Genomic DNA, 23,890 nt, shown 5'->3' with positions numbered 1-23,890 from the left:
CAGTAAAAGATTGTTGAAAGATAGAACATACATTAGAGGGGTGGGGGTGGGGTAAAATGTTAAAGGATTGATGACGGACTGTATCATTTTGGTTTTTTCTTTTGGATACATGTTCATATGTACATCTTTGTATATTCAGCTTGTTGGCTGTGTTTTCTTTGAAATGTCATCAATAAAAATGTTGAAATAAAAAAAAGAAAGTGGTCTAACATGGCTACCACATCACTTTATAAATATGTTAATTAGCACCAGTCCCAGTACAGATCCACTATTCACCCTCCTCCACTGAGAAAAATGGCCATTTAATCCTACCCTCTGTTTTCTGTCCAGTAACCAATTCCTAATCTACAACAGAACATGGCCCCCTATCCCATGACTCTTTTATTTTCTCAGGAGTCTTTCATGAGGACCTTTGTCAAAAGCTGTCTGAAAATCTAGCTATATTTTCTCCGAGGACAAGCAGGCTGCTTGTTCTCACTGATGGGTTGACGTCCTCGGCAGCCCCCTCCATCGGAAAGTTTACTAGCAAAGGCCTTTGCTAGTCCTCGCGCGCCCATGCGCACCGCGCATGCGCGGCCGTCTTCCCGCCCGAAACCGGCTCGAGCCGGCCAGTCTTCTTTCGTCCGCACTCGGTACGGTCGTGTTACGCCGTTCGTGCCCCAGAGAGTCGACCTCGCGCGTCCTTTTCGACGTGTTTTTGTCCTTTTTTCCTTGAAAAAGTTCGGGAAGCGCTCCGGTAGTGTTCTGGAAGACCCTTTCGGGTTTTCTGCCCTTCCCGTATTTCTCAGTTTTTGCCCCGTAAGTTTTCTTTCGTTGTCGGGGTAGGCCTCTTTTGGCCTCGGTCGAGATTTTTCTCCCTCTAAATTTTGGTGCTTCAATTTTCGCCATTTCGGCTTTTGATTTCGCCAGCGTGATTTTTCCGCCCATGACATCGAAGCCTTCCAGCGGCTTCAAGAAGTGCACCCAGTGCGCCCGGGTAATCTCGCTCACTGATAGGCACTCTGCATGTCTTCAGTGTCTAGGGGCCCAGCACCGCCCTCAGAACTGCAGTCTGTGTTCCCTGTTACAAAGGCGGACTCAGGTAGCGAGATTAGCCCAGTGGAACGTTTTGTTCTCGGGCTCTTCATCGGCACCGGAGGCATCGAGTGCATCGACGTCGTCAGCGTCCGGACCATCTTCCTTGGCTGCCGCTCCATCGACTGCATCGAGGCATCGGACCTCTGCATCGGCGCCGAGGCATCGGGCGACTGTATCGACGTCGGTGGTACCGAGACTTCGTCTGCTGATGTCGTCGGACGGAGGTGCATCGTCAGGAGTGCAGGTGAGGGCTGTCCATTCCCCTGCTGGTGGCGGTGAGCCTTCGGGTGGGTCTCCTCCTACCCTGAGGGCTCCTGCGGTACAGTCCCCCCGGGATCGACCCTCTTCGGTCTCGGCCCCGAGGAAGCGACGGATGGATTCTACGTCCTCCTCGTCGGTGCCGGGGAGCTCCGGTGACATGCTTCGGAAGAAGTCGAAGAAGCATCGACACCGGTCTCCTCCCCATGTCGGCACCGAGAGCTCTGGGTCGCCGAGGGATTCGGCACCCAGCAGGCATCGGCACCGAGAGGACCGCTCACCCTCTGTTCAGGAGGTGTTGATGCGCTCCACTCTGGACAGCCCGGAACAGCCTCCTCGCCCGGAACAGGTTCTGGCGTCGATGCCTGCATCGACCTCTCAGCCTTTCTCTGCAGCCGCTCTAAACGAGAGCCTCCGGGCCGTTCTCCCAGAGATTCTGGGAGAGCTGTTGCGCCCTACCCCTCCGGTACCGGCGGTGCTTGCGCCTCCGGTACCGTTGAGCGTGGCGCCGGCTGGCCCATCGCCCAGGTTGAGGTCCCCGACGTCGGTACCGCGTGCGGTGCCGACCGCGGCCACCTCCCAGGAAGGCTCCCCGACTACATCGGCGGAGGGAGCTTCGCCGATGCGGGCGAGGGAGTCTACCTCTCGACGCCCCCACCGTGGACGGGGTTCCACCGAGTCGAGCAGGGCGAGGTTGCAGACACAGGTTCGTGAACTTGTGTCTGACACCGAGGGTGAGGCCTCGTGGGAGGAAGAGGAGGACCCCAGATATTTCTCTGACGAGGAGTCTGAGGGTCTTCCTTCTGATCCCACTCCCTCTCCTGAGAGACAGCTTTCTCCTCCCGAGAGTCTGTCTTTTGCTTCCTTTGTCCGGGAGATGTCTACGGCCATCCCCTTCCCCGTGGTTGTGGAGGACGAGCCCAGGGCTGAAATGTTTGAGCTCCTGGACTATCCTCCACCTAAGGAAGCGTCCACTGTTCCCTTGCACCATGTCCTGAAAAAGACATTGCTTGCGAACTGGACCAAGCCACTAAGTAATCCCCACATTCCCAAGAAGATTGAGTCCCAGTACCGGATCCATGGGGACCCAGAGCTGATGCGCACTCAGTTGCCTCATGACTCTGGAGTTGTGGATCTGGCCCTAAAGAAGGCTAAGAGTTCTAGGGAGCATGCTTCGGCGCCCCCGGGCAAAGACCCTAGAACCTTAGACTCCTTTGGGAGGAAGGCCTACCATTCTTCTATGCTCGTGGCCAAGATCCAGTCTTACCAGCTCTACACGAGCATACACATGCGGAACAATGTGCGGCAGTTGGCGGGCTTAGTTGATGCTCTTCCCCCTGAGCAAGCCAAGCCTTTTCAGGAGGTGGTCAGGCAGCTGAAGGCATGCAGAAAATTCCTGGCCAGAGGAGTTTATGACACTTTTGATGTTGCGTCCAGGGCCGCTGCTCAAGGTGTGGTGATGCGCAGGCTCTCATGGCTGCGTGCCGCCGACCTGCGATTGCGGACTCGCCTTGCCGTGCGGACAACATTTTTGGAGAAAAAGTCGAGCAGGTGGTAGAGTCTCTCCACCAGCGGGACACCGCATTCGACAAGTTCTCCCGCCGGCAGCCTTCAGCCTCTACCTCTACAGGTAGAAGATTTTTCGGGGGAAGGAAGACTGGTCCCTATGCTTCTGGTAAGCGTAGGTACAATCCTCCTTCCCGACAGCCTGCGGCCCAGGCTAAGCCCCAGCGCGCTCGCTCTCGTCAGCAGCGTGCGCCTCAGCAAGGCCCCGCGGCTCCCCAGCAAAAGCAAGGGGCGAGCTTTTGACTGGCTCCAGCAGAGCATAGCCGACATCCAAGTGTCAGTGCCGGGCGACCTGCCGGTCGGGGGGAGGTTGAAAGCTTTTCACCAAAGGTGGCCTCTCATAACCTCCGATCAGTGGGTTCTCCAAATAGTCCGGCAAGGATACACCCTCAATTTGGCATCAAAACCTCCAAATTGTCCACCGGGGGCTCAGTCTTACAGCTTCCAACACAAGCAGGTACTTGTAGAGGAACTCTCCGCCCTTCTCAGCGCCAATGCGGTCGAGCCCGTGCCATCCGGGCAAGAAGGGCTGGGATTCTATTCCAGGTACTTCCTTGTGGAAAAGAAAACAGGGGGGATGCGTCCCATCCTAGACCTAAGGGCCCTGAACAAATATCTCGTAAAAGAAAAGTTCAGGATGCTTTCCCTGGGCACCCTTCTCCCCATGATTCAGCAAAACGATTGGCTATGTTCTCTGGACTTGAAGGATGCCTACACACACATCCCGATACTGCCAGCTCACAGACAGTATCTGCGATTTCAGTTGGGCACACGCCACTTCCAGTACTGTGTGCTACCCTTTGGGCTCGCCTCTGCGCCCAGGGTGTTCACAAAGTGCCTAGCTGTGGTAGCAGCGGCACTTCGCAGGCTGGGGGTGCACGTGTTCCCATATCTCGACGATTGGCTGGTGAAGAACACATCCGAGGCAGGAGCCCTGCAGTCCATGCAGATGACTATTCGCCTCCTGGAGCTACTGGGGTTTGTGATAAATTACCCAAAGTCCCATCTTCTCCCAGTGCAGAAACTCGAATTCATAGGAGCCCTGCTGGATTCTCGGACGGCTCGCGCCTATCTCCCAGAGGCGAGAGCCAACAACTTGTTGTCCCTCGTCTCGCGGGTGCGTGCGTCCCAGCAGATCACAGCTCGGCAGATGTTGAGATTGCTGGGCCACATGGCCTCCACAGTTCATGTGACTCCCATGGCCCGCCTTCACATGAGATCTGTTCAATGGACCCTAGCCTCCCAGTGGTATCAGGCCGCTGGGGACTAGAGGACGTGATCCACCTGTCCACGAGTTTTCTCAAATCCCTGTATTGGTGGACGATTTGCTCCAATTTGACTCTGGGACGTCCCTTCCAAATTCCTCAGCCACAAAAAGTGCTGACCACGGATGCGTCTCTCCTGGGATGGGGAGCTCATGTCGATGGGCTTCACACCCAAGGAAGTTGGTCCCTCCAAGAACGCGATCTACAGATCAATCTTCTGGAGTTGCGAGCGATCTGGAACGCTCTGAAGGCTTTCAGAGATTGGCTGTCCCACCAAATTATCCAAATTCAGACAGACAACCAGGTTGCCATGTACTATGTCAACAAGCAGGGGGGCACCGGATCTCGCCCCCTGTGTCAGGAAGCCGTCAGCATGTGGCTCTGGGCTCGCCGTCAAGGCATGGTGCTCCAAGCCACATATCTGGCTGGCGTAAACAACAGTCTGGCCGACAGACTGAGCAGGATTATGCAACCTCACGAGTGGTCGCTCAACTCCCGAGTGGTGCGCCACATCTTCCAAGCGTGGGGCACCCCCTTGGTGGATCTCTTCGCATCTCGAGCGAACCACAAAGTCCCTCAGTTCTGTTCCAGGCTTCAGGCCTCCGGCAGACTAGCATCGGATGCCTTCCTCCTGGATTGGGGGGAGGGCCTGCTGTATGCTTATCCTCCCATCCCTCTGGTGGGGAAGACTTTGTTGAAACTCAAGCAAGACCGAGGCACCATGATTCTGATTGCTCCTTTTTGGCCGCGTCAGATCTGGTTCCCCCTTCTTCTGGAGTTATCCTCCGAAGAACCGTGGAGATTGGAGTGTTTTCCGACCCTCATCACACAGGACGAGGGGGCGCTTCTGCATCCCAACCTCCAGTCTCTGGCTCTCACGGCCTGGTTGTTGAGGGCGTAGACTTTGCCTCTTTGGGTCTGTCAGAGGGTGTCTCCCGCATCTTGCTTGCTTCCAGGAAAGACTCCACTAAGAGAAGTTACTTCTTCCATTGGAGGAGGTTTGCCGTCTGGTGTGACAGCAAGGCCCTAGATCCTCGCTCTTGTCCTACACAGACCCTGCTTGAATACCTTCTGCACTTGTCTGAGTCTGGTCTCAAGACCAACTCTGTAAGGGTTCACCTTAGTGCAATCAGTGCATACCATTACCGTGTGGAAGGTAAGCCGATCTCAGGACAGCCTTTAGTTGTTCGCTTCATGAGAGGTTTGCTTTTGTCAAAGCCCCCTGTCAAGCCTCCTACAGTGTCATGGGATCTCAATGTCGTTCTCACCCAGCTGATGAAACCTCCTTTTGAGCCACTGGATTCCTGCCATCTGAAGTACTTGACCTGGAAGGTCATTTTCTTGGTGGCAGTTACTTCAGCTCGTAGAGTCAGTGAGCTTCAGGCCCTGGTAGCCCAGGCCCCGTACACCAAATTTCATCATAACAGAGTAGTCCTCCGCACTCACCCTAAGTTCCTGCCAAAGGTTGTGTCGGAGTTCCATCTGAACCAGTCAATTGTCTTGCCAACATTCTTTCCCCGTCCTCATTCCTGCCCTGCTGAACGTCAGCTGCACACATTGGACTGCAAGAGAGCATTGGCCTTCTACCTGGAGCGGACACAGCCCCACAGACAGTCCGCCCAATTGTTTGTTTCTTTTGATCCCAATAGGAGGGGAGTGGCTGTAGGGAAACGCACCATATCCAATTGGCTAGCAGATTGCATTTCCTTCACTTACGCCCAGGCGGGGCTGGCTCTTGAGGGTCATGTCACGGCTCATAATGTTAGAGCCATGGCTGCGTCGGTAGCCCACTTGAAGTCAGCCTCCATTGAAGAAATTTGCAAAGCTGCGACGTGGTCATCTGTCCACACATTCACATCTCATTACTGCCTGCAGCAGGATACCCGACGCGACAGTCGGTTCGGGCAGTCAGTTCTTCAGAACCTGTTTGGGCTTTAGGATCCAACTCCACCCCCCGAGGGCCCTGTTTGTTCTGTTCCAGGCTGCACTCTCAGTTAGTTGGTAAATTTTTTAGGTCAGTCTCATTAATGTCCTCGCCGTTGCGAGGCCCAATTGACCATGGTTGTTGTTGTGAGTGAGCCTGGGGGCTAGGGATACCCCATCAGTGAGAACAAGCAGCCTGCTTGTCCTCGGAGAAAGCGAATGCTACATACCTGTAGAAGGTATTCTCCGAGGACAGCAGGCTGATTGTTCTCACAAACCCGCCCGCCTCCCCTTTGGAGTTGAGTCTTCCCTTGAAGTGTATTGTCTTGCTACATACTGGACTGGCCGGCTCGAGCCGGTTTCAGGCGGGAAGACGGCCGCGCATGGACTAGCAAAAGCCTTTGCTAGTAAACTTTCCGATGGAGGGGGCTGCCGAGGACGTCAACCCATCAGTGAGAACAATCAGCCTGCTGTCCTCGGAGAATACCTTCTACAGGTATGTAGCATTCGCTATATCAACTGGCTGACCTTTATCCACATGTTTTTTACGCCTTCAAAGAAATAAAGTACATTGGTGAGGCTGAATCCCTTGGCTGAATCCATGCTGACTCTGTCCCATTAAACCATGTTTGTCTATGTGTTCAGTGATTTTATTCTTTATAATAGTTTCCTCTTGTGCTCACTGTGTTTCTGGACAGGATACTGTGGAAATAAAGTATAAGCAAACTGAGGAACGTATGCTGTACAAGAGGTTTAACTGTGGTTTTCTCAGGACTGTGTCTGCCGTAGGAGCACAACTCACTGCACAGTTATTGTCCTGTTCACGCACTTGTGACACATAAGAACTATTCAAAGACCATGTGCACCAGCTTTCAAGATCTTGTCTCTCCCTTTTTCAGATTACATTGTCTTTAGATATTTTTGTGTTACATTAGCAGAAGGTAATTGTAGCCAATTCAAATATATGCAACAAGTAACAATATATATATGTGTTTTTTTTTAACCATTTGCAGGTCGCTATGCGAGCTCTAGGATTCGAGCCAAAAAAAGAAGAGATTAAAAGAATGATAGCTGAGATTGATAAAGAAGGCTCAGGGACTATTGACTTTGAAGATTTTTTGACAATGATGACCCAGAAAATGGTACAGTCAGCACATTTGTATGCGTTTTCCTACTGGTTAATTCAATAATTCTTTCTGCTGTTTACCTCTGTTAGCTGAAAACAGATATATTTCCTTAGCGTCTGCTCCAGACCATGCCCTATGAGTGGGTATATGTCCTCTTACCAGGTGAGGTGCTTCTCCTTGGTGCTGTGGAGCCCTGTGTACCTCAGTATTTCTCAGTCTCCTCAGCAGATGGTAGGTAGGTGCTGTGGGCTCTGCATTTCTGAAACTGAATCAGATTCCTGTGGTTGGGGACCAACAGATTAGGAGGCTTGTTTAAAAAAAAAAAAAAAAAGGATAAATAATCTTTATTCCAGCAACAACAAAAGAAAGGGAAGCATGGCTGTTGATACATTTGGTGCTGCTGTGGAGTGCCAAGGCAAATTGTCTCTTCAGCCGCATGAAGGTGCCAATGTCAGAGGGCCTCGATGCCCTTGTCCAACTCTGGCCATGCCACGGTCTGTTGTATGTATTTTCTATCAGTGGATAGAGGCTCACAGCACTTGGGTAGCTCTTATTGTGCCAGATTGGCCTCGTCAGCCATGGTATGGTGATCTGGTGTGGCTGTTAGTAGACATGCTCCTGAGGTTCCCCCTCTTGCCTCCTCTGTTGTTTCACTGGCCTGTGGCCAGGCCATCCCCAGCTCGATACTTCCTTGCAGCATGGCTCTTGAGTGGGCGTGGTTATTCGGCAGCTGTTATTATGACATTGTTTTGTTTTTTTGTTTTTTTTCTGGTAACAATTGTCTTTATTCTGTAACTAGTAAAAGATGCCCGTTTCAGGCTGAAATGAAACGGGCGCTAGCAAGGGGATTGCACAGGAAGGTTTGCAGTGTGCGCACCCACTGCACCCCCTTTCCCACCCCAAGCAGATCATCAATAGCGGCGCTTCCCCCTCCTCGTCCGGCCAGCCACCAAACATACCTGGTCAAAGAGGATCAGCTGTTCTGTAGAAGCACGACGGCACCGCAGGCAGCCAGCAGAGCTTTGGACTGTGAAGGTGCTCCTCCTCTGGCGTCTGAGGTCGCGTTTTGTGGCGGTTGGGAACGGTCGTGTTGGGCGCCATTGTTGTTTCGTCGGCGCACTGAGGTGATTGTGAGGCTTCCCCCTTTCCGTGGCGTTCGTGTCGTTCATCGTTCGTTGAAATAGCTCCGCCCGTGACGTCATGACGTTCGACGCGAGGGCGTGACAGACAGACATGGTGAGTGGAGAGGCTTCACCACCATGAACTAACGAACCCTTGACAGAAGTGGCTGGAGCTTGGGGCCTCAATAGAACGTTCAGGTAGCGAATTATGTCCGGAAGGGGCGTGGCTGGGGGTGCGTGGCTGAGGGCAGGTGTATGAGTGAGAGTGAGTGTTTCCCTGCCACACTGTGAGCTTCAGTATTGGAGGTGAGAATTATTAATATAAATGTGCCCTATGCCATAAACCCATAAGGAATTGGCTCCAGCAGTTCTGGTTCTTTGCCCTGTGTTCTCACGAAGTGGGCTCCTTTGGGCGCTGCAGGCTGCTGTTTCAGCTCAACCCAGATGCCCGTTTCCTTGGCCTTTTTTTTTTTTTCTTTTTCTCATTCTCCACACATTTCATGAAGCTGGGCCTGCTCTTTGAGTGCTTAATATGCTCAATACGCACATTAACTCTCTTTGCAAGAATCTTGCCTTTAACTTATTATAAGTACATAAGTAATGCCACACTGCGAAAAGACCAAGGGTCCATCGAGCCCAGCATCCTGTCCATGACAGCGGCCAATCCAGGCCAAGGGCACCTGGCGAGCTTCCCAAACGTACAAACATTCTATACATGTTATTCCTGGAATTGTGGATTTTTCCCAAGTCCATTTAGTAGCGGTTTATGGACTTGTCCTTTAGGAAACTGTCCAACCCGTTTTTAAACTCTGCTAAGCTAACCGCCTTCACCACGTTCTCCGGCAACGAATTCCAGAGTTTAATTATACGTTGGGTGAAGAAAAATTTTCTCCGATTTGTTTTAAATTTACTACACTGTAGTTTCATCGCATTCCCCCTAGTCCTAGTATTTTTGGAAAGCGTGAACAGACGCTTCACATCCACCTGTTCCACTCCACTCATTATTTTATATACCTCTATCATGTCTCCCCTCAGCCGTCTCTTCTCCAAGCTGAATAGCCCTAGCCTCCTTAGTCTTTCATCATAGGGAAGTCGTCCCATCCCCGCTATCATTTTAGTCGCCCTTCGCTGCACCTTTTCCAATTCTACTATATCTTTCTTGAGATGCGGCGACCAGAATTGAACACAATACTCAAGGTGCGGTCGCACCATGGAGCGATACAACGGCATTATAACATCCTCACACCTGTTTTCCATACCTTTCCTGATAATACCCAACATTCTATTCGCTTTCCTAGCCGCAGCAGCACACTGAGCAGAAGGTTTCAGTGTGTTATCGACAACGACACCCAGATCCCTTTCTTGGTCCGTAACTCCTAACGTGGAACCTTGCATGACGTAGCTATAATTCGGGTTCTTTTTTCCCATATGCATCACCTTGCACTTGCTCACATTAAACGTCATCTGCCATTTAGCCGCCCAGTCTCCCAGTCTTGTAAGGTCCTCTTGTAATTTTTCACAATCCTGTCGCGATTTAACAACTTTGAATAACTTTGTGTCATCAGCAAATTTAATTACCTCGCTAGTTACTCCCATCTCTAAATCATTTATAAATATATTAAAAAGCAGCATCATTGTTTACAATGATGCCCACAGCATGCTGTGTTACATTATAGACCCTGCCAGTCTTGCCGTGGTAACATTTATGGGGCATGCCTTTTTGAATTGTGCCCATACCCTTGATGTCCACAATATCACCTTTCTTGTAGATACGCATGTATAGAAATGATAAGTAGTAGTAGTAAAACAACTCCATGTTTGCGAAAGGGTCTGGAGAACATATAACGTGTTCCTCTCCGCTTTCCTTTTGTGTTTGTCATGTTGGCGACTTAGTAGTGCAAGAGGGCGGGTCCCTGCGAAAAGCTTATTATGACATTGTTGAGTGTGGGAACAATCTATTTTGTTGGCCTTAATCAGAGCTTGACGCATTTTTTGAGGCCTGATGCGCAGATCACGGGATGCTGCCTTGGTGGTTGACGGTCATAGAAATCCTGCACTTCTTGCAGGATGGGTTGCAGAAGAGCTTGACCTTCTGAAGGTTTAGTTGGCGACGCTGGTGGATTTCTATGGACCAGTTCAGGATCTCTTTCTCTCTCACGCTGTCTTAATGTGTTTAACTTGCATTCTGTGCGTTGTATGAAGTGCTTGTTAAGGTTTTTGTGAGTCTTATTAATGATCATTAATTGCTCCATCAGTCGATATATCACCGTACATCCATAGATTGACCCCTGAAGAAGGCTGACATAGCCGAAACACGGACCGTGTTGGGTCCTAATAAAGGTTTTCTGGAGCATCTTACCCTTATGCGTGGTGACTGATCTCTTGACATTGGGCCCTCTCTACCCCATTTTTGTTGCGTTTATCACTTAAGACACATTAGTAAGTAGAGCCCTTGGTTCCCTTCCTTTTTTACATAGCTGGAACTTGGTCTCTGCGTTTCTTATACAGGAGGCTCGGTGCTCTTTTCCCCTGCATTTGTTTTTCAGTGTTTTGCTTGGAGATCTTCACTTCCCCTGTGTGATTAGACAATTTGAGGTTTTTTGGCTGTAAGTACTGCATTTTCACGCATATAACACACACATTATAAGCGTTTTTACAAACTGCGTCTACCCCCCTGCACACTGTATGCGTGGGCATGCTGTGCCGGTGTATTTTTACTAAGATGCGCTAATTGCAAAACTAACATATTTTTTTAAAGACTTTTTTAGTTTCTCACAAGCATTATTATAATTATGGTACTGCTTGTGAAATCTAAAGAGAAAAGCCCTTAAAAAACCAAGCGCACTAATTTTGCAATTAGCACATCTTAGAAAAATAAACTGATGGAGCATGCTTTATACACGTGGGTGCATTATACCAGTTTATTTTTATATAGATGTAATTTGCACACATTATATGCATGTGTTCGTTATATGTGTGGGCGCGTTAGATGCATAAAAATACGGCATTTTAACTCTCAGAGCTTAAGAGATCTAGGGACCCCTGGATCATATAGCCTCAGGTCACTAGCTTAGGAATAGTGCTGAAACATGTCATCTGATTCTGCCATTAATCCAGATTTAATGTTTTCAAATGCAGAGTGAGAAGGATTCCAAAGAGGAAATCATGAAAGCATTTAGACTGTTTGATGATGATGGTACAGGAAAAATCTCCTTCAAAAATCTAAAGAGAGTTGCAAAGGAGCTGGGAGAAAACTTGACAGATGAAGAGCTGCAGGTGGGTGACTTGCAGGATTAGAAACTTTCAGAAGGGGGTGGCCGTGTTAGCCTGCAGTGCCAAAAATGACATTTTATAGACTACAGATAGTATAAGACCAATTCTATCTCGAATGAGTGAAAATACTGACAATGAGCTGAAATATGCTTAACTAACACAGTCTTGTTCAGAATGTGTGGTATCCAGTCACAAACTAGACTCTTTTCTTAGTTAAAGTGGAGAAACAACCTCAGTAGTCATAGCGTGGCAGCAGTGTAATGATTGCACTCAATGCCAGCATTCAATTGACTCGGTTATCACCGGTCTGAAAACTCCACTTATATGAAAGTAAAGGCTCTATATGGGGGTTAAATAAAGGCCCATTAGAGTGTCATTTAAGCGTGATGTCAGGCAGTTGCTTGAATTAATAATGTTACTTAGCTTATACAATTTTGCCCAACGGGGCTCACCTTGTTGGCAAAATTGTATTCGGATTATTCTTTCCAATGTGCATCACCTTACATTTGTCCACATTAAATTTCATCTGCCATTTGGACGCCCAGTCTTCCAATTTCCTAAGGTTTTCCTGCAATATTTCACAGTCCGCACATGTTTTAACAACCTTGAAAAGTTTTGTATAATCTGCACATTTGATCACCTCACTCGTTATGAATTCCATATCATTTATAAATATGTTAAATAGTACTGGTCCCAGTACAGATCCCTGCATCACTCCACTGTTCACTCTCCTCCTTTGAGAGAAATGACCATTTAACCCTAACCTCTGTTTTCTGTCCAATAACCAATTCCTAATCCACACCAGAACCTTGCCTCTTATCCCATAACTCCTTATTTTTCCTAGGAGTCTCTCATGAGAAACTTATATCAAAAGCTTTCTGAAAATCTAGATACACTACATTAACCAGCTCACCTTTATCCACATGTTTATTCATGCCTTCAAAGAAATGAAGTAAGTTGGTGAGTCAAGTTTTCCCTCGGCTGAACCCAACTCTATCCCATTAAACCATGTTTGTGTTCTGTAATTTTATTCTTTTTAATAGTTTCTACTACTTTGCCCAGCACCAACATCAGGCTTACCAGTCTATAATTTCCATGATCACCCCTGCAACCCTTTAAAAAAAAATTGGCGTCACATTGGCCACCCTCCAATCTTCAGGTACTATGGACGATTTTAACAACAGGTTACATATTACTAACAGATCAGCAATTTCATGCTTGAGTTCTTTGAGTACCCTTGGATTTATGCCCATCTGGTCCAGGTGATTTACTACTCTTTAATTTGTCAGTTTGGCTCAGTACATCTTCCAGGTTCACCGAGATTTCTTTCAATTCCTCCGCATCATCACCCTTGAAAACCATTTCCGGTACAGGCAGATCTCTTACATCTTCTTCCGTAAAGGCAGAAGCAAAGAATTCAGTTTCTCTGCTATGGCCTTGTCCTCCCTGAGCACCCCTTTTGCTTCTTCGTGATCTAACGGTCCCACGGATTCCTTCACAGGCTTTCTGCTTCTGATGAACCTGAAAAAGTTATTACTGTGAGTTTTAGCCTTTTCGGCAAGTTTCTCTTACATTAGTATTGCCATACTGGGAAAGACCAAAGGTCCATCAAGCCCAGCATCCTGTTTCCAGCAGTGGCCAATCCAGATCACAAATACCTGGCAAGATTCCAAAAAGTACAAAACATTTTATACTGCTTATCCCAGAAATAGTGGATTTTCCTCAAATTTACTACATTGTAGCTTCATCACATGCCCCCTAGTCCTAGTATTTTTGGAAAGCGTGAACAGAAGCTTCACATCTACCCGTTCAACACCACTCATTATTTTATAGACCTCTATCATATTTCCCCTCAGCCGCCTTTTCTCCAAGCTGAAGAGCCCTAGCCGCTTTAGCCTTTCCTCATAGGGAAGTCGCCCCATCCCCTTTATCATTTTCGTCGCCCTACTCTGCACCTTTTCTAGTTCCATTATATCTTTTTTGAGATGCAGCGACCAGAATTGAACACAATATTCGAGGTGCAGTTGCACCATGGAGCGATATAAAGGCATTATAACGTCCTCATTTTTGTTTTCCATTCCTTTTCTAATAATAACTAACATTCTATTTGCTTTCTTAGCCGCAGCAGCACATTGAGCAGAAGGTTTCAACGTATCATCAATGACGACACCTAGATCCCTTTCTTGGTCTGTGACTCCTAACGTGGGAACCTTGCATGACATAGCTATAATTCGGGTTCCTGTTTCCCACAAGCATCACCTTGCACTTGCTCACATTAAATGTCATCTACCATTTAGATACCCAGTCTCCCAGTCTCGTACGGTCCTCTTGTAATTTTTCACAATCCTCCCGCGATTTAACGTCTTCTTTATTAATGCTTTGCATCTGACTTGCCAGTGCTTATGTTGCTTCTTATTTTCGTCATTAGGGCCCTTTTTCCATTCTTTGAAGGACAATCTTATGGCTATAATGACCTCTTTTACTTCATCTTTTAACCATGCTGGCTCACCTTTTCTCTTCTTTCCACATTTGCAAATAGGTGGAGGAGTGGCCTAGTGGTTAGGGTGGTGGACTTTGGTCCTGGGGAACTAAGTTTGATTCCCACTTCAGGCACAGGCAGCTCCTTGTGACTCTGGGCAAGTCACTTAAGCCTCCATTGCCCCATATAAGCCGCATGGAGCCTGCCATGAGTGGGAAAGCACGGGGTACAAATGTAAAAAAAAAAATATGTGGAATGCATCTGGATTGGGCTTCCAGGATGGTATTTTTCAATAATGTCCACGCCCGATTTAGTGTCCTAACCTTTGCAGCCAATCCTTTTAGTTTCTTTTTAACCATTTTCCTCATTTTATTATAGTAGCCCTTTTCGAAAATTAAATGCAGCTACAGTAGATTTCTTTTGTGAGTTCATCCCAGATAGTAGCTCAAACTTAAATCATGTTATGATCACTGTTTTCCAGAGGTCCCAACACTGCCACCTCTCGCACTATGCTCTTCTCACCACCAAGGACCAGATCCAAAATGGCTCCCCCTCTTGTCGGTTCCTGGACCAGCTGCTCCAAGAAGCATTCGTTTATTACATCTAGAAATTTTATCTCCTTGGCAATCCCTGATGTAACATTTATCCAGTCAATATCGGGGTAATTGAAATCACCCATTATTATGGCATTGCCCAATTTTCCAGCTTTCCTAATCTCTGTAAACATTTCTTCATCCATCTGTTCTGCAGACAGTAGTACAGCCCTACAAGAATACTCCTTCCCTTCACACATGGAATTTCTATCCATAATGATTCTGTTTATTTTATTTGACTCAATTCCCTCTTTAACATATAGCGCAGCCCCCCCCCCCCCCCCCTCCAATTTGATCCTCTCATTAAGATACAATTTGTATCCTGTTAACACAGTGTCCCATTGATTGTCCCATTGATCCGTTTGGATACAGAAAGTGCTTTGTTGCTTTGTAGCTTTTACTATATGAGACATGGGGTGTTATGATTGGGGTCTGAACCCCTCTCAAACTTACCTCTTTCCTGGGGGTCAGCTTCTTAGCTGGCTTCTGTTTCTTTTCTCTGTCCTTTCTGAGCTGGCTCTGTCTCTCTGTGCTGGCAGCTTCCAGCAGCAAGGCTCTAATTGTCTCTTCACTGCAGCTGTGGGTGTAGTCTGAGTTGCTCTAACTCTCTTTGGGTGTACTGGCTTCAAGTGTTTCACGGTTTTGCATTGGTGTGGGTTGGGCCTCTCTGGGTCAGTGTGCTTTTGCCTAGGTCTAGGGAGTGTGACATCATCAGGGAGGGCCTTGATAAGGAAGTGGGTTCTTTCCTTCAGGGCCTTTGCAACAGTGGTGTTTGCTGTAGGTAGGGTGGTGCAGTGTGCACTTCTGACGTTGTGTCTAGTTTCCCTGCTTGCTTTTGCTAAGGGCCAGGTTAGTGTTAGTGCAGTGTGCACTGGTGACTGTGTGTTTAGCTTTCCTGCTTTTCCCTTTTGGTTCCCTTCTGTTCCCTCTTGGTTTTGGTAGCATTGCTGTGTGTAGGGCTTTGGAAGCTCTGTTGTTGATAGAAGTACTCCTGGGTTTGGTGTTGTTAGGAACACTGCAGAGTTTGCTGTTAGAAGTACTTCTGGTGTTTGTGCTATTGGGAGCATTGCTATGTGTAGGGCTTTGGAAGCTCTGTTGCTGATAGAAGTACTTCAGGGTTTGGTGTTGTTAGGAACACTGCAGAGTTTGCTGTTAGAAGTACTTCTGGTGTTTGTGCTATTAGGAGCATTGCAGTCTTTGCTGTTGGTGTTTGGTGCTTTAGAAGCACTTTTGGCTTATGTGTTAGCTTCACTGCTTTTTCCTTGTGGCTCCCCTGTCTTCCCTTTTAGTGCTAGGAGCTCTTCTGGTTGCTTGCTAGAGCAGTGCTTAGGTAGCTGGTTAGTTCTGTGTTCAGCTTATTAGTGTAAAGCTCTGCTTGTAGCTTGGTGCTTAGTAGCACCTGTGTTAGCTTTGTGTTTAGTTCCCTGCTCTGTTAGTTTAGGGCTTAGGAAGTTCCTTTCTTGAGCAGGGATTAGGAGCTCCTGTTTAGTATAGGGCTTAGGAAGTCCTTTTGTCAGTTTACTGTTAGGAACACTCCTGCTGGTTTAGGGCTTGGGAGCACGTAGATCAGTTTAGGGTTAGGAGCACTTCTGTTTCCAGTCCTGGTCCCTATGTCACCCGGTATCCAGTAAGTCCTGTCGGCTACTCGAACCCAGAAGCTCAACTCCTGGGGGGCTTAGTAGCTAAGCACAGGTGAAGCTGTGCGGACCAGTCCAGCGTGCTCCAGTCCTGTGTTCCAGTCCTTTGTCCTCCAGTCCGGGGGACCAGTCCAGTGTGTTCCGGTCCGGTGTGTGTTCCAGTCCGGGGGATTGCAGTCCAGTGTTCCAGTCCTGTGTCCTCCAGTCCGGGGGATTCCAGTCCAGGTGTTCCGGTTCGCTGGGCAGTGCCTGCAGTCCCTGCCGGTGTGCTTACCCAGTGTTGGTTGGTGGGTTTTGCCTGCTGCTGTCGCTCCTCGTCAGCAGCCCAAGGGCTCACGTTTGCTCCAGAGCCCGGCCCCGCGGGCTCTGAACCTGAGAACCTGACATGGGGTAAGGAATAATATATTGTAGAGGAATGTATTCGAGTTATTCCCTGAGTTTTCCACGTCATCACTGTGACCCCTGACACAGGTGCTAGTCACCGAAACACGGCCCGTGTCGGGTTTTTTGTCAAGGCTCATTCATTAAAGAACTGTGTTCCATTTTTAAAGGCCCTTGGTGCTGTTTTTTCGTTTGGACTTTAGTTTGTACTTCGTTCCCTCTCATTTGCTATATTTTATCTACCTCATCATTTAGTGCTATATATTCTAACTCTCCCAACTTATTTTTTAGGCTTCTAGCATTTGTATACAGGCACTTCAAATTGTGTTTTTTCCTTTGATCTACAAGCTGCTTAGAAGTTGAAGGGGATAATGTGCATCCTTTATCCTACTCTCTCATTAAGCACACCTGGTTTGCTTTCAGTACTGATGAAACCTCTACTGGGATTCCCTAAATGTCCTGTTTCAGTAATATCCTTCAAGGATATGGCACACCAAACCATGAGCTCCTGGGCGACTGTCAGCTCCCGCCCCCCCCCCCCCCCCCCATATTAGTTTAAAAGCTTCTCTACCTCCTTTTTTAAAGTTAGCACCAGCAGCCTGGTTCCATTTCGGTTCAGGTGGAGCCCATCCTTTCGGAACAGTCTCCCCCTTTCCCAGAATGTTGCCCAGTTCCTAACAAATCTAAATCCCTCATCCCTGCACCATCGTCTCAACCACGCAAACGGGGAGCATCTTTAAAAATGCGACCCTGGAGGATCTTTGGACTTCAGCTTTCTACCTAATAGCCTAAATTTGGCTTCCAGAACTTCCCTCCCACATTTTCCTGTGTCATTGGAACCCACATATACCAAGACAGCTGGCTCCTCCGAAGCACTGTCTAAGATCCTATGTTTTATGTTTCCCCACCCCACACACACATACGCACTTTTCTTTTCTCTGCATTTATGACCACCCGTTGGATTTTACTCTCATTCTCCCTTTCTCTCAATTGCTTGCCCTGAGATTTGTAGTATGGAGTGTTGGAAAACAGGATACTGGGCTAGATGGACCATTGATCTGACCCAGTATGGCTACTCATATGTTCTCTCTTTCTCCCTTTCTCTCACCCTCTAGTCTCCTTTTTACTTCTCATCTACCCATTGGCTTTTCCTAGCTTCTTCTCATTCTCTTTCCAACATTCCCGTTGCCCACCCCACCCCCATCCTCTGAATGTTCTCTCTAAATCCTCATCTACCCTCCACTGCCTTCTGTCACCTGACCAGCTCCATCCCTATCTCTCTTTCCTTCCCTGTCTCCAGACTATTCTTCTGTCTCTTTCCTTCCCTGTCTCCAGAGCATTCTTCTCTCTTACCCTATACTCCATGTCCTATTGCCTGTCATTCACCATCTTTTATCCCCATTTCCATGTCAGAGATTAATACCCCTCCCCAGTACCCCCATCCCCTTTAATTGCCTCTCATCCTCTCCCAGATCACTTAAATTATGTTTCAACCTTTCCCCAAATTTCATCCCCTTTTTTTGCCCCTCGTCTCTTATCTCTCATTTCACACTCTCACTCCTTTTCTAACTATAATTCCTTGTTCTGGTCCTCAACCCTCGTTCGATCGCCAAGTCCCAGTCATCTTCTGCTCTGTTTTCCTTCTCTCCACCCCCTAGTTCCATTGATCTTCTCTGTTCTGTCCCCCGTCCCATCTTCAGCTCTGTACCCCCCCCCCCCCCCCCCCCCAGAGTACCATTTAACTTTGGTTGTTTCTAGATCTCTCCAGTTGACATTTTTTCTCACTCCATGCCCACCATCATCACTCTGTATCTCCCCTCTGTGCCTCTGTCCCCTCTTCCCTACATTCTGATATTTCTCATCTTCCCTTCCCTTACCTACAGTGTGGCATCTTTTACTCTTCCTTCCCCCCTGGGTCTGGTATCTCTATCATCCTTTCTTCTTCCTTCTCGTTAGTTCTCCAGTGTTTCTGTGGCTACTGGTAGTGTCAGCAAGTAAAGCAAACTGCCTGTGACTGGCCCTGCAACCGTTCCTTCTGCTATGTCCCGCCTCCTCTGACACAACTTCCTGTGTCAGCTTAGGTGGGCAAAGCAGAGGGAACGCTCGCAGGGCCAGCCATAGGCAGTTTCCTTTACTTGCCGATGCTGCCTGCAGGCATAGAAACACTGGAGGTCCGCCAAGGAGGAAAGGCCAAGAGAGATAAGACTACGCAGGACAGGGGAAAGAGGGAGAAAATGCGACCTCATAGTGATGCCTAGGCCAGTGGTTCTCAACTTTTTTTCAGTCAGGACACACATGATGGATGATGCTCGCATCCATTACACACTGCATACATGATCCTCGTGGACCTTGGTCTGATACAGTACCTCAGTTCTTATATATTAAACATGCTGTGCGTCCACAAAAACCTTATCTCCCCAAGAACAGGTGCAGATCATAACTAGCACATTTTCTCTATGGAATTTGCCATACAAAAAAAAAATATGATTCTCACATCATCTCAATAATAGTAAAATAAATCTCTCCACTACCAGGCACATTGTGAAATAACACAAAACCTCAGTCTTTTCTCTTGAAAATGCTTGCTGCTTGTGTGTTTATACCTTTGAGACGTTCAGATATTTCCATCCTATCTCTCTTCCTTTCCTCTAGGGGTTATATTATTTTTAGCTGCTTGGAAGTGGCAGAATTCCTGGGTTACGTCTTACTCACTGGATCTGACGTGAATTGTCTCATGTTCTGGCTGTGATGTGCTGTTCTGTCATTTGTACGTCACAGCCAACACATGACATAGTTCATGTCAGATCCAGTGAGTGTGATGTAACCCAGAAATTCTTGACATTTTGTCTTGGATAGATCAATCAGCTTGGACATGACATAAGAATGAATGTGTGGACTGTGTTTTGCAGGAAATGATTGATGAAGCTGACCGTGATGGGGATGGAGAGATCAATGAGCAGGAATTTCTGCGGATCATGAAGAAGACCAGCCTGTATTAGCTGCCCAGCTGTCGCTGCAACTTGTGAAGGGTGGAAAACTTTTTATTCAAGAAACCAGAAACCCATACTAGACCATGAGATTGAGAAGAAATTCACCCTCCATTGCCCCTAACTTAAGATTTGATTTACTGAGCCTTTTGTTTCCTATTCTATGTCTAGGGGAAACAAAGTTTAGTAAATCAGGCCTTATGGAATTGATATTGTTCTTATAAACTAGATTTCTGGGGTACTGTTGACCAAAGTAGTAACTTACACTACTGTTACCAAAAAAGCCCCAAATATTGCTTAATAGTTGAGCCAGTTCTTGGTCTGGATTTAGCCCACAGAACATATTCTGCATTTACTGAAGGATTATAGTCTCTTGCTCTATACTGAAAGCAGTACTATTAGGCCCCAGTCTTAGCCTCGCACTTTCCTCCCTCCCTCCTACTATTAACTTCCGTTATCCCTGCTAGCTGGAAGTGAGTTGTAGCACTATGTTAGACGTGAGGTGTAGTGCTTACTTATGAAGAGGATGTGTTTCACTGGCCAAGGAGCGTTGTAACAGTGAAGCACCCTGTCTTGGACATGTTATTGTGTGCTAAATCCCTGTAGTGCAGAGAAGTAAGACTCTTAAAGAACACTTTCTTGGGAGCATCCTTGAACTAGGGTGGGAACTGCTCCACACTGCTTCCTCACAGCTGGAATCTCAGCCTCCCTGTCTGTGGATGTGTCTCATCCAGCACGTGCACTAGAGAAGATGGGAAGCTACAGTAAATATACATCAAAACAGAATGAAATAGCAAATTAAAGAAGCCGGAAGACTTGGGCCATTGCAGTTTCCAGTAACCCTGCAAATAAGATCAGCTGAGACCAGCCTTTGGAAAGGAGAATAATTATGCAAGATAGAGCGAGCAGATGATCATTTCTTAAATCAAGAATCTGAGTTTCTTGCTTCTGAATGCAGGACAATTGGGTAACCTGCAGTAAAGATTCTTCTGATTGCACATGCTGTCTGGAGTCCAACCAAAGCCAACTAATCATTGTGCCATCATGAAAGTATCCAATATATATATAAACATAACTGGGCCAAAACACAGTCGTCTTGTGCCTTAGCTTAAAAGTAATTTAGGACTATCTGATGTGCCTCTTTCCTCTTAGCTGATGTGGCTCAGGAATCTTGTATCTGAAGTGCCTCTTCCCTCTTAGCTAGTGAAGTCTCAAAATCTTGCCTCAGAAGTGCTGCTTCTCTTTTTCTCAATGCCTCATATCGGAAGTGTCACTCCTGATCCTGCTGGCTTTTTACTCCCTTTGGTCTATATCTTTCCCAAAGTATTCCGGTTCTGTTCTTAGGCGATTGGTGGGGTTGGTTGTATAAGGGGCAATTCCTATAACTGGGCACCTCCATTTGGGTGGAACGTAGACACTTAGATTCCATTGGTTTCTGCATGTCAAATGTTTAGACGCCCGTGTTTACTCGTAGAGCTGGCCTAAGTACAGGCACCTAAGTGTGCAGGGATGTAACTTAAGTATTTTGTAAGTTACGCACTTAAGTGGGAGGCCTGCCTATGTCCTTCCCGTAATCCTCTCGCTCTGTAAGTGAATTAAGCATTTGCAGAATAGGACTCGGGTAGCATGCTGGTATATTCTCACGTAAGGGCACATCTGCATGCGCATTTCTTTGCTAGTGTTTCAAGCATTCATGCAGTGGTTGCTTAAATGTTAGCAGCTAGTTTAAAGAGTTATCCTTATAGATTGTCTGTTGATTATAAGTGAAAGTTCTCTGTTGGACACTAGTACATTTTGTTATGAAAGCACCCCCCAAACTTCGAGCCGCAAACAGTGATATATAAAATGTGGAGCACAGTGTCCTTTTGACCAGAAGGGTTACTGGCTGACTACAAGGTTGAAGATAGCACACAGTCCCTCAGTCTGTGGTCTACACATTTAATTTGGCACATATTCTGCTTAACCAAATATAGTTCTGTGTGGATTACAACAAACAAAAAATATACAGAGAGTAAATAAAAAGCAATAGAGAGATCAAATTAAAAATAAAAATACATTTGTCCAATTAGTCACTCAAGATTTTAGGTTACAAAAAAACTTTGATATAACCAAGTCTTCACAGCATGTCTAAAACTCACCTAATTTGAAATAATTCTACATTCAATGGCATTGAGTTCTAAAGTTCAGATTCCTTTCCAGTTATGGTCCTGCTTAAAGGTCTTACTTAGTCGACATTCAGACCTCAATGGAATTTTCAATCTATCATCATGAGTTGAGCGAGACCCAGACCATATAATGCCTTAAAAATATTCTGTCTTCCTCAGCGACCCTCCAGACCGGTCAAGACGCGTGGGTTATGTCCTCCTACCAGCAGAGGGAGACTGAGAAAACACTAAGCTTTTGAAGCCTGTATATATAACCTGTGCAGAACCTCCACTAGCCAGTATTTTCTCAGTCTCAGCAGAGGTAGCAGTTGACAGCCTGTGCAGTCTCCAATAATCTGGTGAGGTAGTTTGTCATTGGGTCGTAGGATTTTTTCCTTCCAAACTTTATTCTGTTGCAGTACCCTGTACGTGTGTGTGTAAAAAAAAAAAAAAAAAAAAAGTGCTTTGGGGCCCTGGGTCTGGTGGGGCCCAGTTTTTCCCCCTGGGGTGTTACACCTATGTTTGGGTCCCTCCCCCTGTGCTGCTCTCTATTTCTGTTTGCTTGGCAGCTTTGTGCCTCGGCTGCTTTCTCAGTATTGTAGCCTTGAGTGCCTTACAATTTCCAGATGCCAGAATTACTGTGCCTTTAAGGTCAGTTATTCTATTTCGTTTTGCTTGGCAGCTTTGTGCCTCGGCTGCTTTCTCAGTATTGTAGCCTTGAGTGCCTTACACTTCTTTTTTTTTTTTTTTACACACACGTACAGGGTACTGCAACAGAATAAAGTTTGGAAGGAAAAAATCCTACGACCCAATGACAAACTACCTCACCAGATTATTGGAGACTGCACAGGCTGTCAACTGCTACCTCTGCTGAGACTGAGAAAATACTGGCTAGTGGAGGTTCTGCACAGGTTATATATACAGGCTTCAAAAGCTTAGTGTTTTCTCAGTCTCCCTCTGCTGGTAGGAGGACATAACCCACGCGTCTTGACCGGTCTGGAGGGTCTAGAGGAAAGAAAATTAGCAGGTAAGATCTAATTTCACCATGTTCCTTAAAAGTTTAGAAGGTCTTTGACTAAGGCACAGTAGTATTTTTAGCTTGCAGTAGAAACCAGCTGGCGGTAAACGCCAAGATATCCATTATATTCCTATGTGCGTCTTGGCGTTTAGCGCCAGATGATTTCTACTGCGAGCTAAAAATGCTACTGTGGCTTAGTGAAAGACCCCCTTTGTGATGTATTTTTCATAGCAGCGCCTTAGTGACCTTTATCTTAGCGCTGTGATTTATGGGTAGCGATTACTCTGTCCACATGGGTATGTTCCTTTCAGTTTCATTTACTTCTGTCATTACTGTAGCTACTGTGTGGAGAAGGTTTAGGGTAAGTTTACAGAGGTTGGGTCTGACTGAGGCTATAATCGGCTTTGCTTTTTCATTTCTTTTTGCTATTTAGCACAAAAATTCATCTTGTAACACAATGGAACATCTTTATGAGGATATGTTCATTTCTACTGTGTCTGGTTTATACAGTTCATCTACTCAGCTGTTTTACATTTCTGGTGGAAAGATTCACAGTAGTATATAAAAGTGCAGATCATTTTCGAGTGCTTTTTACATAGAGTTTTCATGGAATATTTTTTGTGATGTTTAAATTTTGTAAAATAAAAATGAAGAGAATTTAAATAAATTCAGTATACACACAGTCTCTGTACAATTTTTTTTTCTTGCGGTCTCTGTAAATTTGCAGCTCTGAATGTGTGGCAAGAGCATATCAAGACTTTAACCTGTACCAGCTCAAGCAGGCTGCACAGTACAGAGTTACACTTGCACACTATCCCTCCCTAAATCTATAATCTTATGTGGCCATTTTCACGCGTACCCCTAATTCTGTAAAAGTCGACAAAAATTGCGCTTGTGCTCAATTTGCGCACACAATTTAATTGAATAATGAGCTAATTAGTGCCAATTGGCATAACAAGCAGTTATTGGCACTAATTAGATGTAATTGGAACTTACGTGGGTAGATTTAGGTGTGGGATCCACATGAGTAAAATGAAAAAA

General features: G+C 46.7%; 1 protein-coding gene, 1 long non-coding RNA gene and 1 pseudogene across 4 annotated transcripts in view; 1 reads left to right on the top strand and 2 right to left on the bottom strand.

Annotated features, from left to right (window-relative positions):
• Positions 1-21,490, top strand: part of LOC115461735 (caltractin) — a 47,054-nt gene extending 25,564 nt beyond the window's left edge. Inside the window, exons 3-5 of the mRNA XM_030191776.1 lie at positions 7,103-7,231; positions 11,476-11,613; positions 19,610-21,490. Of these exons, the coding sequence (XP_030047636.1) occupies positions 7,103-7,231; positions 11,476-11,613; positions 19,610-19,699 (357 nt within the window). The 3' untranslated portion in view covers positions 19,700-21,490. The remainder of the gene's footprint in view (positions 1-7,102; positions 7,232-11,475; positions 11,614-19,609) is intronic.
• LOC115461737 overlaps positions 1-23,523 on the bottom strand; it is a 28,867-nt gene extending 5,344 nt beyond the window's left edge. For 2 of the 3 annotated variants that reach the window (XR_003940752.1, XR_003940753.1), the window contains exons 1-3: positions 22,876-23,523; positions 21,624-22,002; positions 11,082-11,096 (exon numbers count right to left, since the gene is read on the bottom strand). This is a non-coding gene — a long non-coding RNA (uncharacterized LOC115461737). Of the gene's footprint in view, positions 1-11,081; positions 11,097-20,933; positions 22,003-22,875 lie in introns of those variants that run through there. The other variant, XR_003940751.1, reaches the window with a different exon arrangement.
• LOC115461736 lies at positions 7,986-10,269 on the bottom strand (annotated as a pseudogene).
• Positions 23,524-23,890: the final 367 nt, after the last annotated feature.

Source organism: Microcaecilia unicolor, chromosome 2 (genome assembly GCF_901765095.1).
Source record: "Microcaecilia unicolor chromosome 2, aMicUni1.1, whole genome shotgun sequence".
In the NCBI taxonomy this organism is placed as follows: Eukaryota; Metazoa; Chordata; class Amphibia; order Gymnophiona; family Siphonopidae; genus Microcaecilia; species Microcaecilia unicolor.
The sequence above is the reverse complement of the archived record's forward strand: the minus strand, read 5'-3'. Positions and strand labels throughout refer to the sequence as shown.